At 40.2% G+C, this 16343-nt stretch overlaps 1 protein-coding gene across 6 annotated transcripts in view; it reads left to right on the forward strand.

Moving 5' to 3' along the window:
• Positions 1–16343, forward strand: part of nedd9 (neural precursor cell expressed, developmentally down-regulated 9) — a 90835-nt gene that overhangs the window by 21096 nt on the left and 53396 nt on the right. For 4 of the 6 annotated variants that reach the window (XM_066716048.1, XM_066716046.1, XM_066716047.1 and 1 more), the window contains one exon: positions 9631–10077. In XM_066716048.1, coding sequence (XP_066572145.1) covers positions 9637–10077 — 441 coding nt within the window. In that variant the 5' untranslated portion in view covers positions 9631–9636. Of the gene's footprint in view, positions 1–1713; positions 1917–9630; positions 10078–16343 lie in introns of all 6 variants that reach the window. The other 2 variants (XM_066716049.1, XM_066716044.1) reach the window with 1 other exon arrangement.

Raw genomic sequence — 16343 nt, forward strand, 5'->3', positions numbered from 1 at the left:
CCCCAGAAGAGGGAGGTAGTTATAGTAGGAGAATTCTTAGAGGTGTGGATTACACAGTGTGTTCTAGTGATAAGGAGACCCGCATGGTATCTTTCCTGCCTGGTGCTCAGGTTGCAGATCTCCCTAAACGAGTAGACAGGCTACTGGCCAAAGCCAGGGGGGGAATCCACTGGTCATGGTCCACATTGGAACAAATGATATAGGAAAAGGCAGGGCAGAGGTTCTGCACGACAAATTTGAAGAGTTAGGAACGAAATTAAAGAGCAGAACCTCCACGGTAGTTTTCTCCTAAATACTTCCGATGACAGAAACATGGCTTATAGAAAATGATGGGGATGAATACAAGCTGAAAGGATACACACAGTTTAGGAGGGACAGGCAAAATCGAAGAGGTGGTGGGGTAGCATTATATGTCAAAAATTACTTTGAGGCAGAAGAACTCAAATTAGTCAAATCCTAGTAACAAAACAGAATCTTTGCAGGTTAAACTTTTGAACTAAAGATCCGGAGGATTAGTGGCAGGACAGACCACCCAAATCAGATATTCAGAAAGATGTTGCATTGTACAGTATAATCAGAACTACATGCAGCAAATATGTGGCTGTTATAATTTCCCAAACATAGACTGGGAAAGCCCAGTTGGGACTACAGAAGCAGAAATAGAAATGGTTGAGATGGTAAATGACTGCTTTCTAACTCAATTTGTAAGGGAACCAACCAGAGAGAGCATGCATTGACTTGATCTTTTCAAATGACCAAGATAGAGTCAGATGGACACTAGTTAGAGAACCAATGGCAAACGGTGATAACAATATGGTTAGCTTTGAGGCAAGGACCAATTTTAGAAAAGCAAACCTTGAAGGCGGCACTTAGAAGAGTTAGACTGGAGCACACTGGATACAGATTCAGTTGAAAATGAATGGTTATATTTTAAGAATATAGTACTTGGGGCTCAGGAGAAACTGTACCAAAACTTAGCAAATTGAGGACCAAAAAACACTGGCCAAAATGGTTTAATGGAAGTATGCAAAAAATATCAAGAGAAAGAAAATGTTGTATAGTGTACACAAAAGGGATAGAGACAAAACAAAATACAATGAATATGTTGAACTGCAAAGAGATGCTAAGAAAGGGATCAGGAAAGCAAAGAGGGAAATAGAAAGAAACATGTCTCTTGGAGCTAAAACTAATGCTAAGAGCTTTTCTCAATACTACAACAGCAAGAGGTCAATAATTTTGTCACAATTATGGCCAGTTTTGATTTAAGTGCTTTTCTGAGTGTCCCGTCTCTGGATCAGCTTGATGTGTGTCACAAGGCTGATTTATATGCTATAGCGGATCACTTCTGTTTCACAGTTCTGAGGAACATTGTTAAAGCTCAGCTTAGACAGTTCGTCATGGATAAGTTGGTGGAAGGGCAAGTGCTCGTTGTGCCTCCGGTGTTGCCTGATCCTGCCCGTGTCCCTGATCCTGCCCCTGCCCCGGTCACCCCGGTGATGCACACGGTGGCCCCGGAGGCGCGGCCTGTGCCCGGTCTGAAGGAGAGTACGGGCAGCGCGGAGGCCGTCAATACGGGCACGAATGCGGAGGCATACGGTGCCGTAGAGGCCAAGGCTCCGGTGACAATGCCACGCTTTGACCCCCTCTCCCCTGGTTTTTCTGGGTCCGCGGCGACCGGTAAACTTAAGATCCATCTGGTACGTCTTCATCTAGAAGCGCAGGACAGGGAACGGCAGGCTGAACATAATCTGTGGCTGGAGATCCGCAGGATGGAATTCGAGGCAGAGAAAGAGGTACAGCTGCGGAAGCTTGAACTGGAGGCGACGTCCCTCGCAGTTGGCACTGCGGGGCGGGCACTTTCTCCGGTAGCCTGTCCTGCGTCTTCTCCACCAGCTCTTCCCACTGACACCTTTGATGTAAGTAAACAAATCGCTTTAGTTCCCCCGTTCCGTGAAACAGAAGTCGATTCCTATTTCGGTGCATTCGAGTGCTTGCAGCTTACCTGCGATGGCCAAAAGACATGTGGCCTCTTTTGCTACAGTGCAAGTTGTCTGGGAAAGCGCAGGAGGTGATGTCTGCCCTCTCTCTGGAGGACAGCTTGTGTTATGACACTGTTAAGGCTACAGTGCTCCGTGCTTATGAGCTTGTACCTGAGGCTTACAGACAAAGGTTTAGGGACCTCAAGAAGTCTCATAACCGGACTTTTGTGGAGTTTGCTAGGGAAAAAGAAACCCTGTTTGACAGATGGTGCACTGCCAGTAAGGCTACTGATGTGGTTTCACTCTGAGAGTTAGTGTTACTGGAGGAATTTAAAAACAGCTTACCTGACCATTTGGTTACTTATCTAAATGAACAAAAGGTAACATCATTGGTACAAGCAGCTGTGTTAGCTGACGAGTTTGTATTAACACATAAAAGTGTTTTTGTATCATCCCGTAGAGCATTTACCTCCACTCCCGGCTCCCCAGCTCCGGTCGGTCGTCCCTCAGTGGGTCTTCCCCGCGAGAGAGAGGAGTGGGAGTGTTTTTATTGTCACCAGTTGGGCCATATTGTTGCCGATTGCCCAGGCCTGAAACGCAAATCGCAGCCACCTTCCTGTCCACCAAAAGCAGTGGGCTTGATTAAGACCATTTCTCGCCCCACGACAGTTATGCCTGAGGTTACGTATATTTCTGATTCACCAGATCTCAGTTACAAACCATTCATTTTGGATGGCTTAGTGTCATTGACTGGCGATCAGGAAGATCAGCGACCTGTTCGCATTCTGAGAGACACTGGTGCCGCGCAATCATTTATTAGTGTCTGATCTCTTGCCCTTCTCCGATGACTCGTTCTGTGGGGCGAGTGTGTTGGTTCAGGGTATTGAGATGGGTTTTGTGTCAGTTCCTCTACACCGTGTACATTTCAAGTCCGACTTGGTTAGCGGAATTTTCAAAGTGGGGGTGCGGCCTACACTGCCGGTGCAAGGTGTCACCTTCATATTGGGGAATGATATTGCTGGAGGTAAAGTGCTGCCTGTATTGGAAGTGTTGGATTGTCCGGACACTCAGTCAGATGATTTGGCCCAGAGCTTCCCCAGTGTGTTTCCAGCGGGTGCTGTCCTGTTACAGGGGGGTAGTGATGGTGTTGATCACCCCGTGTGTTATTTCTCACGGAAATTCAATAAGTGCCAAGTCAATTACTCCACAATCGAGCAGGAAGCATTAGCATTATTATTAGCGTTGCAGTTCTTTGAAGTTTATATCGGTTCCAGTGCTCTGCCGATTGTTGTATACACTGATCACAATCCCTTGGTTTTCCTGCAGCGCATGTACAACCAAAATCAGCGTCTTATGCGCTGGTCCCTCATTGTTCAGAATTACAATGTAGACATCCGTCATAAGAAAGGCTCGGAGAATATTATTGCTGATGCCCTTTCTCGTGTATAACTACCATACCCTTCACGTAAATGTCTTTAGTCTAACTTGTGTCTTCCCCCCCCCCACCTCTGAATTTGTTATCTATATCTAAAATACTGTATTGGGTGCTTGTTGGTATCACAAACCCTGAGGGGTTTGCTCTTTAAGGGTGGGGGTGTTACGTGCGTGCGTTCTGGCCACTGGCAGGGTGCTCTGTGTTTGTTGTCCTCCTATCCCTATTGTACGCAGGTGTCCCGCTGTGATTGGCTCTTGTCCCTGTCACTCAACTCCGCTGTTCCGTGCTGTTCCTGTCCAATCAGATGTCTCCAACTACTGCTTAAATACCCTGTCATTCCTCCATTTCGGGAGACTACCAATTGCAATGCCATTTCGTGTTGCTACCCTGTCTGTTTGTGTAAAATACCTTTGTGATTGATTGTTTTTCCTTGTGTAAATATCCACTGTTTCTTCTCTGTTTTGTTTCCGTTTACATTGTATTCTGTATTGTGCTCTGTTCAGGGGAGAACGGGTAGATAGGTGAGATACCCATGGGTTTACACGGTTACACGTAGGGATGTATGTTGTCTAGCACATTAGGTATTTAGGTAGGGGCGTCACCCCTCTGTACTAGTTGTTAGGTTTAGATAGTTTAGTTAGTGTAGCTAGTTAGGGTCATCCTACAAATACAAGTCAGGTAGTGGTTTACTCTTTTAGACTAGCTTAGATAGGTTTTGTTTTGTTTAAGTGTTAGCCGACACCGCCCAGGGTGTTTTCCTCTGTATATTTGTTCATTATTTGTATCATTATCATCACGTGTTTTTGTATACTGTACATACTTGTACATACTCCCCTCCCCATTGTAAATAAACCCTTCTTATATATATATATATATATATATATCTTATTGATATTGTGTTGGTTTTTGCACTCCCTTCACTCTCCCACTACTGCATTTGTGTGTTTTATGTTACGTTCCTCTTATCCCCTTATATCAGCCACTTGGGGTCGTAACAGCACTTTATAAAACCCTTTATTTTTTATAACTGCCATCTCAAGTTGTTTTAAAGAGAGCATCATGCAAGATGAGGGAAAATTCAAAACTTTCGTTTTTTTAATAAAACACTTGCATTTAATGCTGGAATACATGTTTTTTTAATCCGATTAATCAAAGTAGTATTCGACAGATTAATCAATTAACAAAATAGTCTATTGTTGCAGCCTTAATTAATATTAACATGCAGAGAAAATATAAGTACCTGAAAAAAACTCCCTTCTACTGATTCAGAGAAATTACTATTTGATTCTCTTGATTATGACAACGTGAGACATTTGACAGAAGTATCGAACGTAACAAAAATGTAAGTATCGAACCGATTTGTTTTTTTAGTTTTGAATTTTCAGTATAACATGCAACTCTAGTACAAACACAATATTGTGGACGTAGTAGTAATAAATATTACCCAATACCAATAATTGTCTGTATGTATGCAGGCCGTCATAGTTTCCTTACCTCAGCAGTCATTGTAATCTTAGGACATTACTACTGGGTGGTTCTTACAGAAAGTGTACCACTGGGTGATCAACAACTTGGCAATTGTCACGTCTACCTCGGGGAGCACGGGAACAGGGGACCCAAGTGCAGTGCTGGTCGAACAGGCGCGGGTCGGGTGTTGGTTAATCAGGACAATACAGGGCTAGGCAAAGACGTGGTCATGGTAACAGGCGATGGTCAGGCGAACAGAGCAGGGCAAAGGCAAGACAGAGTCGTGGTCGGGAAGTACAGGCAGGAAGTCAAGGGAACAAGGCAGATACAGGGCTCGAGGAAACAAGGCTAGAATAGGCACTGGGAGAAGGCTAGGGATTGCAGTTGGAACTGGCAAAACTTTGCCCAGAGTGAGGGAAGTGAGGGGATTATATAGGGTGCAGGAACCAGGTTAGGAGGTGCAGGACAAATAGGAGCAGAGGTAGAGAACAAGAGTGCACATGGTTGACCGGAATGTTAATAGACATGAGTGACAGATGAGAGCAGGGAGGAGTGAAGGAAAAAGCAGGGAAACAGTGGCCTCTAGCAGAGGTGGAGGGTGAGTGCTAGGGGACCATGACAGCAATACTTCCAAAAAACAAAAGATGAATATATATTTTAACATACATTGTTAGCATGCATACAAAATTAAGAAATAGCCTACATATGATGGTTCAATATTTAAATCTTTCCAATAAGAGTATTAGTGGGTCAGCATTATTTTCTGCCTAACTTATTTATTATACACTAAATTTTGACTGATATAACATTAATTGATAACAAAATAAAAAGAATATATAGAGTTTTATGATTTTTTCCCCACTTCTGCAATCGAAACACTCTGTGTCTTTAGAGAAACTTCCCTCAGTAGAAAAGATTGATTTATGTGAATTGAAGGTAATTTAAGGTGGTTTTCAGTGGCCATGAGTCATGTCATACTTAATAAAATTGAATTACAATTAAAAGGTTTTTGTTTGTGTGCTTATTTTATGTTTGTTGTGATGGTGTCTGTTACAACAAATATGGTTTCTCCATTACAATGGAGATCTCGAGCACTCAGAATAAATATCAGTCTCTCTAGCTTAGAACCCTATTATTTATTTATTTGCAGATGCCCTTATCCAGGGTGACTTACAAAACATAAGAGCAATACAAAGTGCAAAAATACAGTACAGTTCAAAGCATAATGCAATTTACAAATTCCAATTTACAAAAGTGTATAGGAAATATACAGTTAACAAGTCCTACATCCTAGATAGTAAAAGCTAGTAAATGCAGGCATCAGTAAGAGCTAAGGGAAAGGAGGCATAGGGGAAATCAAAATAATACAAGTATACAAGTATTAGTAATGCAAAGCAAGGGGTATGTCAAAATGTTATGTGCTGGTCTGTCAGATGAAGAATTGAATAATGAATCTATTTTAAGACACTGGAGCATAGAAATCACAGCTGGCAAAGACCGGTTGTGGTTTGGGGTTTGAAAATTATAGAATGCTACTGTACTTAGTAATTTGTATTTACAAAACAAAAATGACTTGTCAGCTATTATTCTACCAGAGCAGATGTTAGTTTTGATTTTCTTTTTAAAGCAACCAAGAACAACTCTAACAAGTATTGGAGCAGAGTGTCAGTACAGAAAGATCATTAGGCTATCATTAATATATATATATATATTCCCCTTTTTGTGGTTTAAGAACCAGAGGTGAAATGTTTGCACCATATTATATAGAGCTGGCAAAGGAAGCTGATTACAGTATTTGATCCCCTGCTGATTTTGTACGTTTGCCCACTGACAAAGAAATGATCGGTCTATAATTTTAATGGTAGGTGTATTTTAACAGTGAGAGACAGAATAACAAAAAAAAAATCCAGAAAAAAGTTATAAATTAATTTGCATGTTAATGAGTGAAATAAGTATTTGACCCCTTCGACTTAGTACTTGGTGGCAAAACCCTTGTTGGCAATCACAGATGTCAGATGTTTCTTGTAGTTGGCCACCAGGTTTGCACACATCTCAGGAGGGATTTTGTCCCACTCCTCTTTGCAGATCCTTTCCAAGTCATTAAGGTTTCGAGGCTGACGTTTGGCAACACGAACCTTCAGCTCCCTCCACAGATTTTGTATGGGATTAAGGTCTGGAGACTGGCTAGGCCACTCCAGGACCTTAATGTGCTTCTTCTTGAGCCGCTCCTTTGTTGCCTTGGCTGTGTGTTTTGGGTCATTGTCATGCTGGAATACCCATCCACTACCCATTTTCAATGCCCTGGCTGAGGGAAGGAGATTCTCACCCAAGATTTGACGGTACATGGCCCCGTCCATCGTCCCTTTGATGCGGTGCAGTTGTCCTGTTCCCTTAGCAGAAAAACACAGCAAAAGCATAATGTTTCCACCTCCATGTTTGACGGTGGAGATGGTGTTCTTGGGGTCATTCCTCCTCCTCCAAACACAGCGAGTTGAGTTGATGCCAAAGAGCTTGATTTTGGTCTCATCTGACCACAACACTTTCTGAATCATTCAGATGTTCATTGGCAAACTTCAGACGGGCCTCTACATGTGCTTTCTTGAGCAGGGGGAACTTGCGGGCGCTGCAGGATTTCAGTCCTTCACGGTGTAGTGTTTTACCAATTGTTTTCTTGGTGACTATGGTCCCAGCTGCCTTGAGATCATTAACAAGATCCTCCTGTGTAGTTCTGGGCTGATTCCTCACCCTTCTCATGATCATTGAAACTCCACGAGGTGAGATCTTGCATGGAGCCCCAGACCGAGGGAGACTGACAGTTATTTTGTTTCTTCCATTTGCGAATAATCGCACCAACTGTTGTCACCTTCTCACCAAGCTGATTGGCCATGGTCTTGTAGCCCATTCCAGCCTTGTGTAGGTCTACAATCTTGTCCCTGACATCCTTGGACAGCTCTTTGGTCTTGGCCATGGTGGAGAGTTTAGAATCTGATTGATTGATTGCTTCTGTGGACAGGTATCTTTTATACAGGTAACGAGCTGAGATTAGGAGCACTCCCTTTAAGAAAGTGATCCTAATCTCAGCTCATTACCTGTATAAAAGACACCTGGGAGCCAGAAATCTTGCTGATTGATAGGGGATCAAATACTTATTTCACTCATTAACATTCAAATCAATTTCAAACTTTTTTGAAATGCGTTTTTCTGGATTTTTTTTTTTTTGTTATTCTGTCTCTCACTGTTAAAATACACCTACCATTAAAATTATAGACTGATAATTTATTTGTCAGTGGGCACACATACAAAATTAGAAGGGGATCAAATACTTTTTTCCCTCACTGTATATATGCAGGGCCAGTGTTTTCCAGAAATTGTCTATTTATTTTCTGAAATTAATTCTGTACCGGAGGATGAAGGGACAGTTTACCTGAAAATTGCAGATGATCCTATGAATACCAGTGACATTTCATCATCCAGGTTCTGGAAAAGCATAGTTTCTCTAAGCCAGGATGAGTGTTAACCTCACAACCTTGAACCTTGAGCCGTTGAAGGTGTATGTAATCTGCGAAGTGTCCTTAGCAAGACAGTACATGTGTGTGCTTGATATCCAGATGTAATGTATAGATATCTGCAATAAAACATTAGGTTTCTTTAAGAAGAAATGTAAGTATTCCAAATTTCATATACTTGCATAGAATTGGATCTATTGTGATAATGATGATTCATGATGTTTATAAAGCCCTACTGTACTTTGTGTGTTCTTAGGTAATTCTCCCAAAACATGTACCACTGAGGGTGGTCACCAACTTGGCAATAGTTCTCAAATGAATACATATCTTACCATACATTGTTAGCATGCATACAAAATGAAGAAATACATATAGTTTCAATACTGAAATCCTTACCATTTTCATGTTATTAATAATTTGATCACAAGTTAGTTATTTAGAAGGCATTTTGTCACATGCTTTGTTCTCATCACAAACTGTATTTTTTATAAAAATGTGCACAATGTTATGCAACAATTAATCATAATTTGTTTCTGTGTGCATGGTGTCCAGAAATCATGTTTTTGCACTCGGCATCCAATAAGAGCAGTTTTTCTGCATTTATAATTAACCTACTGTTGAAGGGAACATGACTGTTGCTAAAATTAGAAGGGTTAGGCTACTATGTGTCAGGAGTGGAACAAGCAATTTTGTTCAAAGTGTCTCATTTGTCATTCATGTTACGATAGAGACTTACATCAGCAACAAAGATTGACTGTGCTTATTTTATGTTTGTTGTGATGGTGTCTGTGTTACAATAAGATAAGATATTTCTTATCCTAGAAGGTAAACATTTCAATCAATGAAAAGGGCATTGGAATTTAGACATTTTAACTTTTTGCACCTTACATTTTATTTATCAACAATTAACTAAAATATCTCTCACTGAGTATTTGTGATATGAAACCAGCTGGAGTCTGTGATTTTGATAAGTTGTAGAGAAAAACAAGTAATATATTAATAAAAAAAAACTGAATAGTGATCTGAGTAAATATGTAAAAGCAAGCCTTTGAGTAGTAGGCCTAAGTACACTTATCCTCAAAAATATATAATATCTCTAGATGTTTCTTTTCAGTATTTTAGTGACAAAAAGTGACATACGGATCTGTTTATGTTATGGTGTAGCAGAACTGAGAGTTTATCACAGGCAGTAGCTATCCTCGTTGTCTGTTGGCTAAAAGTGCCTGTTTTTGCTTTGTGACAGAACCTGATGGCGAAAGCCTTGTATGACAATGTTCCAGAGTCTCCAGAAGAACTGGCATTCCGCAAGGGAGACATCTTGACTGTCATCGAGCAGAATACTGGAGGCCTGGAAGGATGGTGGTTGTGCTCCTTGCATGGCCGGCAAGGGATTGCACCTGGCAACCGTTTGAAGCTGCTGATTGGACCCATGTTTGATGGACAGTCCCCAAGCCAACAGCAACAATTTGAGTCAACCACATCCCAATCCTATCAGAAGCCTGGCTACCCAGCGACAGCTATTCAGAATTCCACATCAAATGATCCCCTTTACCAAGTGCCTCCCTCTCACCAGAACCAGCAAGGCACCTATCAAGTTCCCCCAAGCCACACTTCCCTGTGCCAGGATGTATACCAAGTGCCCCCATCTCTGCAGAGGAGTCCCTGGGCTGCAGAAGGCATGCCCAACAAGGTCAGTGATCTGAGTTTTGTTGCAGTGATTTCCATCTTTACTCAGTCATGTAGAAAGTTGCCTGTCTAGGGCTGTGCTGACCAACAGTATACCATCTCGCCGCTGTGAAATTATTTTTCATTGAAATACTGGTAATTTATTTATTTTTAAATATAAAGCTGTGCTTAATTACCTGCAGCTGCTATAGAAACTAAAACGATTTGTAAAATTGGAAAAACTGAAGGATCGTGGCTGAGTCGAATGACCAAAATGTTCCACAATTTGAAAAAAGTTATGTTACCAGTTTGAATTGTGATTATTTTGGTTTCTTGTGCAATAAAGAGGGCTAGGCAGGTGACAACGGAAAGCTAAAATGCAGAAAATGTCTAAAAGAAATTCAGGCAAAAGCAGGCAATACATCTAAGTTGTTTAAATATTTGTCAGACCGACATCCGGCAGGTTTGTCAAATTATAGAAATAATACAAATAAAATAAAAATGTTATTGATTTTATTGGGATAGATGATGCTAGTGTATTATAATTTTTGTTAATTAGATTACATATTGTACAACTAGATCTGGGAATAACACAATTTTGTGAGGCAAACTGTCATGTTTTATTGAAAGAACAGCAGCAGCAGTGAGTACTAGATGTACATGTTAAAACTAGGGCTGCAACAACTAGTCGATAAAATTGATAATGCCGATTATTAAAAATAGTTGGCAATGGATTTCATTGTCGATTAGTTGGGTCTACCTGGGACGCAGCTACAAAACAAAATAATGATAATAATAATAATTGAAAGATGGCGGAGACTGCAGCTACACCTGTGGAAAGTAATGTAAGTCTTCTAAAGTATGGGAGCACTTTACATTAAACACTTCAAAGAATTCAGTTTGCTTCAAAATGTGCAAAGCTGAACTCACACAGCATGGTAGCACGACAATGATGAATGAGCACTGAAGAGAAAACACATTGCAGCCTCATTGACAGAGGATGAACATGGCTCAACACAGTACAGGCCGTTGCACACTGGATCCGACACATAATTTGTAGTCATCCGAAAAGTTGTCTGTCAAGAACAGTTCACATTGGATCCATTAAAACTGCACTAAGTTCACAGCCTTTCCCATTTCTTGAACTGGTATGGGTCTCTCAAGCTACGCCTGTTTCTTTACTTCCTCAACTGCAATATTATTATTATTATTATTATTATTATTATTATTATTATTATTATTATTATTATTATTATTAATGTATTAATAATACATTTTATTTATAAGGTGGTCTATGCACGACAAGTCAAGCAAGAGTCAAATCAGACAGTAAAAATAGAGGCAATACAGCAGTACAGTACATACAGACAAAACAAAGTAAGCAAGTTAATAAACGGGAGCAAGCAATAAAAAAAGAGAGATCCTAAAATCCTTTTTTAAAAGGTGATTTTTAAGAAATTTCTTTAAACTATCATGTGTAGGGGCACTTCTCAGAGCCTCTGGAAGTGCGTTACATAGCTGTGATACAGTGCTGCATAAGGCTCGGACTATGGGATCAAAATAGTGCCGTAAATATTGAATTCAAAATATTAATTATAAACAACAAAAAAAAGGAGAACGTTTCAGTTGCTCGGGCTGCTGGAGAAATAAGGAGCCTTTACATTATTTTTACTAATATATATATATATATATATATATATATATGTTTTGCACACAAACTACACCTCACCATTAAGACGCACAAGCAGAGTGCATGTTTCGATATTAAACTGGTTTTGAAAGTGTCAATCTTTGTAAATAATATAAGTCATATTTTTGTTATCTAACCACTTTCTCGAATTCTAGCTGCATCAGACAGTACGTACCATTCATCCTTAGCTCCTCCGCAATAGCTTGCCATACACAATTGACACAATTGTCATAATTTTGTCTCTGTACACCACCACAATGGGATAGAGGGTGGCATAGAATCAGGCAGTCAAGACCAAGGTGTATATTAGTAACGGGGCTCATTCGGTATAATGAGCATGCTACAAGTGATGTAACTCCTCAGTAAAATCAGTACTGTGTTATGCCTCCTGTGTCGGGAGACAGTCTTTTGGTGTAGCAGGCATAACACTCTACTAGGTTGAGTCACTGTGCTTGGAGGGGGGCCTGTGGTGGCACTGGCTACATATACATACTTCCATATAATATACTCTTTATATATCTAATCTATATAATCCTGTATGGAAGGAACATAGTTGTGAGTATCTTTTCTGTGCAGGGGTGTGAAACATCCTGAGACAAAATCCAAAAAACTTTGTCTCGGAAAATGTTTCTTGAAAAAAGTATAATTTCACATTAACACTAGAACTGCCATAGCTACATTTTGTGCGGCTTTTGCAATTCAAATGTAAATATCTCTGCATATGTGAATTTCTTCGGCTTATCTGTTCTTATATGTTACTAAATATTTTACTTAAATACCTGTACGCTGTTTCAGCTGTAAACTCATCAAATTGAATACGTTATAAATACTTTCTTCTTCAAACACCGGACACACAGATTATGCGGTAGGCTATATTCAGTACAAAAAAGCTGACAATCTAGGCTTTGTAATCAAGAATTATAATTGTGTTTAGTGCAGAAACATGTGAATTTCTACACATCATATATTCATATATTATTATAATTATTTTATTAGCAGATGTCACAAAATGTTCACAATTTAAGAATCGCACTTCTCATCTGCCTGTCCTCTGATTGGCTCAGCAAGTTTCTAACTTTCCTTGGAATTCAATCTGGAACATGTTTCAGGTCTTTGGATCAATACCTTGATCAGTCACCAGTTTGATATTGTATGCTAATGATTTTGTATTTGTTGTAGGGCGACAGGCTGGCTGGTGTTAACATTTATTAGACTGCTGTTGGAACTACAATTCAGTATCTAAACAGGACTGAGAAGATGCCCCTCACCCTTCAATTAGCATTGCACACTTGCACACAAAATTAAGACACTGACAGGCTGCTAAATGAAACACAAACTAACCTGTTGATGTCAATGCATGGGATGAAAAGGCAGTCTGTGGCAAATGCACTGCAGTGTTGAAAAGTGCATTTTCTGCATTGATAGGCAGCTGTAACAGACAGCCATTTCAAAGCACTTTCACGTTGCATAAGATGATATATTTTAGTTTTATGCAATTTTTTGTACTTGTTTTATAATTGTATAAGTCTGCTAATATATGTACATTTTGATTTCTACACCAGTTTTCACAGTTTATTACGTAAAGTTTATTTTATTATATATTTTTGCTTATGTACAGTGAGGGAAAAAAGTATTTGATCCCCTGCTGATTTTGTATGTTTGCCCACTGACAAAGAAATGATCAGTCTATAATTTTAATGGTAGGTGTATTTTAACAGCGAGATTTCTGGCTCCCAGGTGTCTTTTATACAGGTAACGAGCTGAGATTAGGAGCACTCCCTTTAAGAGAGTGCAAATCAATTTATAACTTTTTTTTCTAGTCACCAAGAAAACAATTGGTAACACACTGCACCGTGAATGACTGAAAAGGTCCCCCTGCTCAAGAAAGCACATGTACAGGCCCGTCTGAAATTTGCCAATGAACATCTGAATGATTCAGAGGAGAACTGGGTGAAAGTGTTGTGGTCAGATGAGACCAAAATCGAGCTCTTTGGCATCAACTCAGCTCGCCGTGTTTGGAGGAGGAGGAATGCTGCCTATGACCCCAAGAACACCATCCCCACCGTCAAACATGGAGGTGGAAACATTATGGTTTGGGGGTGTTTTTCTGCTAAGGGGACAGGACAACTGCACCGCATCAAAGGGACGATGGACGGGGCCATGTACTGTCAAATCGTGGGTGAGAACCTCCTTCCCTCAGCCAGGGCATTGAAAATGGGTATTCCAGCATGACAATGACCCAAAACACACAGCCAAGTCAACAAAGGAGTGGCTCAAGAAGAAGCACATTAAGGTCTTGGAGTGGCCTAGCCAGTCTCCAGACCTTAATCCCATAGAAAATCTGTGGAGGGAGCTGAAGGTTCGAGTTGCCAAACGTCAGCCTCGAAACCTTAATGACTTGGAGAGGATGTGCAAAGAGGAGTGGGACAAAATTCCTCCTGAGATGTGTGCAAACCTGGTGGCCAACTACAAGAAACATCTGACCTCTGTGATTGCTAACAAGGGTTTTGCCACCAAGTCGAAGGGGTCAAATGCTTATTTCCCTCATTAACATGCAAATCAATTAATAACTTTTTTGAAATGCGTTTTTCTGGATTGTTTTGTTGTTATTCTGTCTCTCACTGTTAAAATACACCTACCATTAAAATTATAGACTGATCATTTCTTTGTCAGTGGGCAAACATACAAAATCAGCAGGGGATCAAATACTTTTTTCCCTCACTGTATGTGTACTCAAATAAAGAAACTGATACTAAATAAGAAAAAGTGAAAGTAAATATCTGTAAATAAGACTTTGAAACTAGAGGTTCAGTAGTTTAGACATTTGTCCATCCACAGCAAGAGACATTGTGAGTTATTTGAGTGACAGAGAAGCAAACAGGAATTAAACTAAATAATTGAAGCTGGAAGATATTTTTGCATTTACTTTAATTGTTTTGATCATTCACTTATATTTTAAATGCAAAAAGTTTAGGTTTTCTAAGTATTCTGCTCTTTAATTTCTGTGCTGCTATATTTTCTTCCTCTGATTTTGGGATTTTCATTTTACACCCTTGTGTATGTGTTCAGGACAATGACATAGATGTGTACACTATATTAATGAGGAGGTTAGCATTCTGGATGTGTCCAGACTCAAAAGTCTGGACTGATGCCAGATGTACACATCACGATTCAGGCAACCTGTATGTTGAGGTAGTAGTAGCCCTTTTGGTTAATGAAAGCAGCTCCTTCCATCTTTGTAGGACCCTTGCCCGGATAGTGACATGGGTGCAATCAATGACACCTATCAAGCCATTGCAGTTGTGCAATGTCATCAACCCATGTATTATTTCCTCCCTATTTGCTCTGGTACTGGGGAATTTAATGTGTTCCTCAGCATGTCACAGCAACGCGGTTAAGAACCAGTCAAGGTGGCGGGACATAGTGGACTGAGTGATCCCCACTGTATCACCTGCTACTGTCGCAAGATCCTGGTAGCCAGGACACATGTACAGACAGACACTATCAGCTGTTTGGATAATGCAGCACTATGCAGGTTAGTTCTGGCCAGGTCATTAGCAGCATGTGACATAGATAATTCAGTATGTCTCGGTTGAGATGATAGCTGCACACAATTTGCTCATTGCTGAGCTCCTCATATGTGCCGAGGCCGGTACACCCTTTCAGCATAACTTCACCTATGTCCACATTACTGTTGCCAGGTCTACAGTGTATCATTACTCTCCAAATGTCGATGGATATGCTGCATGCTACTATTGACCATTCCATTCCCCATTCCCTTATTGAATGATTGATTGATTGATTTATTGCCATTCAGTAAAAAAAAAATGGTTCTGAATTTGTTCTGGTGCAGCACACATACAACCATATATAAAAGCAGAGACAGTTCCACACTTCCAATTGTTGACTGTGTGCAGCAATGGTGCTGGAATTAATGCCAACTTTTTATAAATCTTATTCTGTGCGTCACAAACCCAGTTTTGTGCATGGCGCATACCTTCAAATATAGCAGGATCATGCATCTTGTCTCCCACTTCCCCATATTGCACCATGCATACAATTAATTTGTGCATGGCACAGAATGGATTGTGTAATGCAAAACTAGGTTTTGAATATGGCAAATAATGCACATTTATGTGTGATATCCATTGGCGATGCGCATACCCCTCTGCGTGGTGTGCAAACCTTTTGAATTTCTGGGCCTAGGTGCTTTTTCGATTTAATTCCTAAAGACTTCATAATTACGGTTGCCCTTTTAAATGTAACCCCTTAAACACCCAAATTTACCATTTTTCCTGGATCTTTACCTAATGATCATTTAAAAAGACCTGTAAAATGTGCTGGATTGTGGCCCTCCAGAACGAGATTTGTAAGACAACAGATTTAGACAACTGATTTTATACATTTTCACATTTTGCCTTTACAGTTTAATAGAAAGGAGAAAAAAGGCCTTAATGAAATGTTAGGTTTACAGATATATTTTTTCTGTGTATTTCAAGCAGTGAATGCAAACCTAAATCATTCATCTCTTTAAATGCCATGAGGGAACCACATATAGGATGACTTTGAAAAGTTTGAGCTTAAATTATGCAGCAAGCATC

The sequence above is a fragment of the Amia ocellicauda genome, chromosome 10, assembly GCF_036373705.1.
Source record: "Amia ocellicauda isolate fAmiCal2 chromosome 10, fAmiCal2.hap1, whole genome shotgun sequence".
Lineage (NCBI taxonomy): Eukaryota > Metazoa > Chordata > Actinopteri > Amiiformes > Amiidae > Amia > Amia ocellicauda.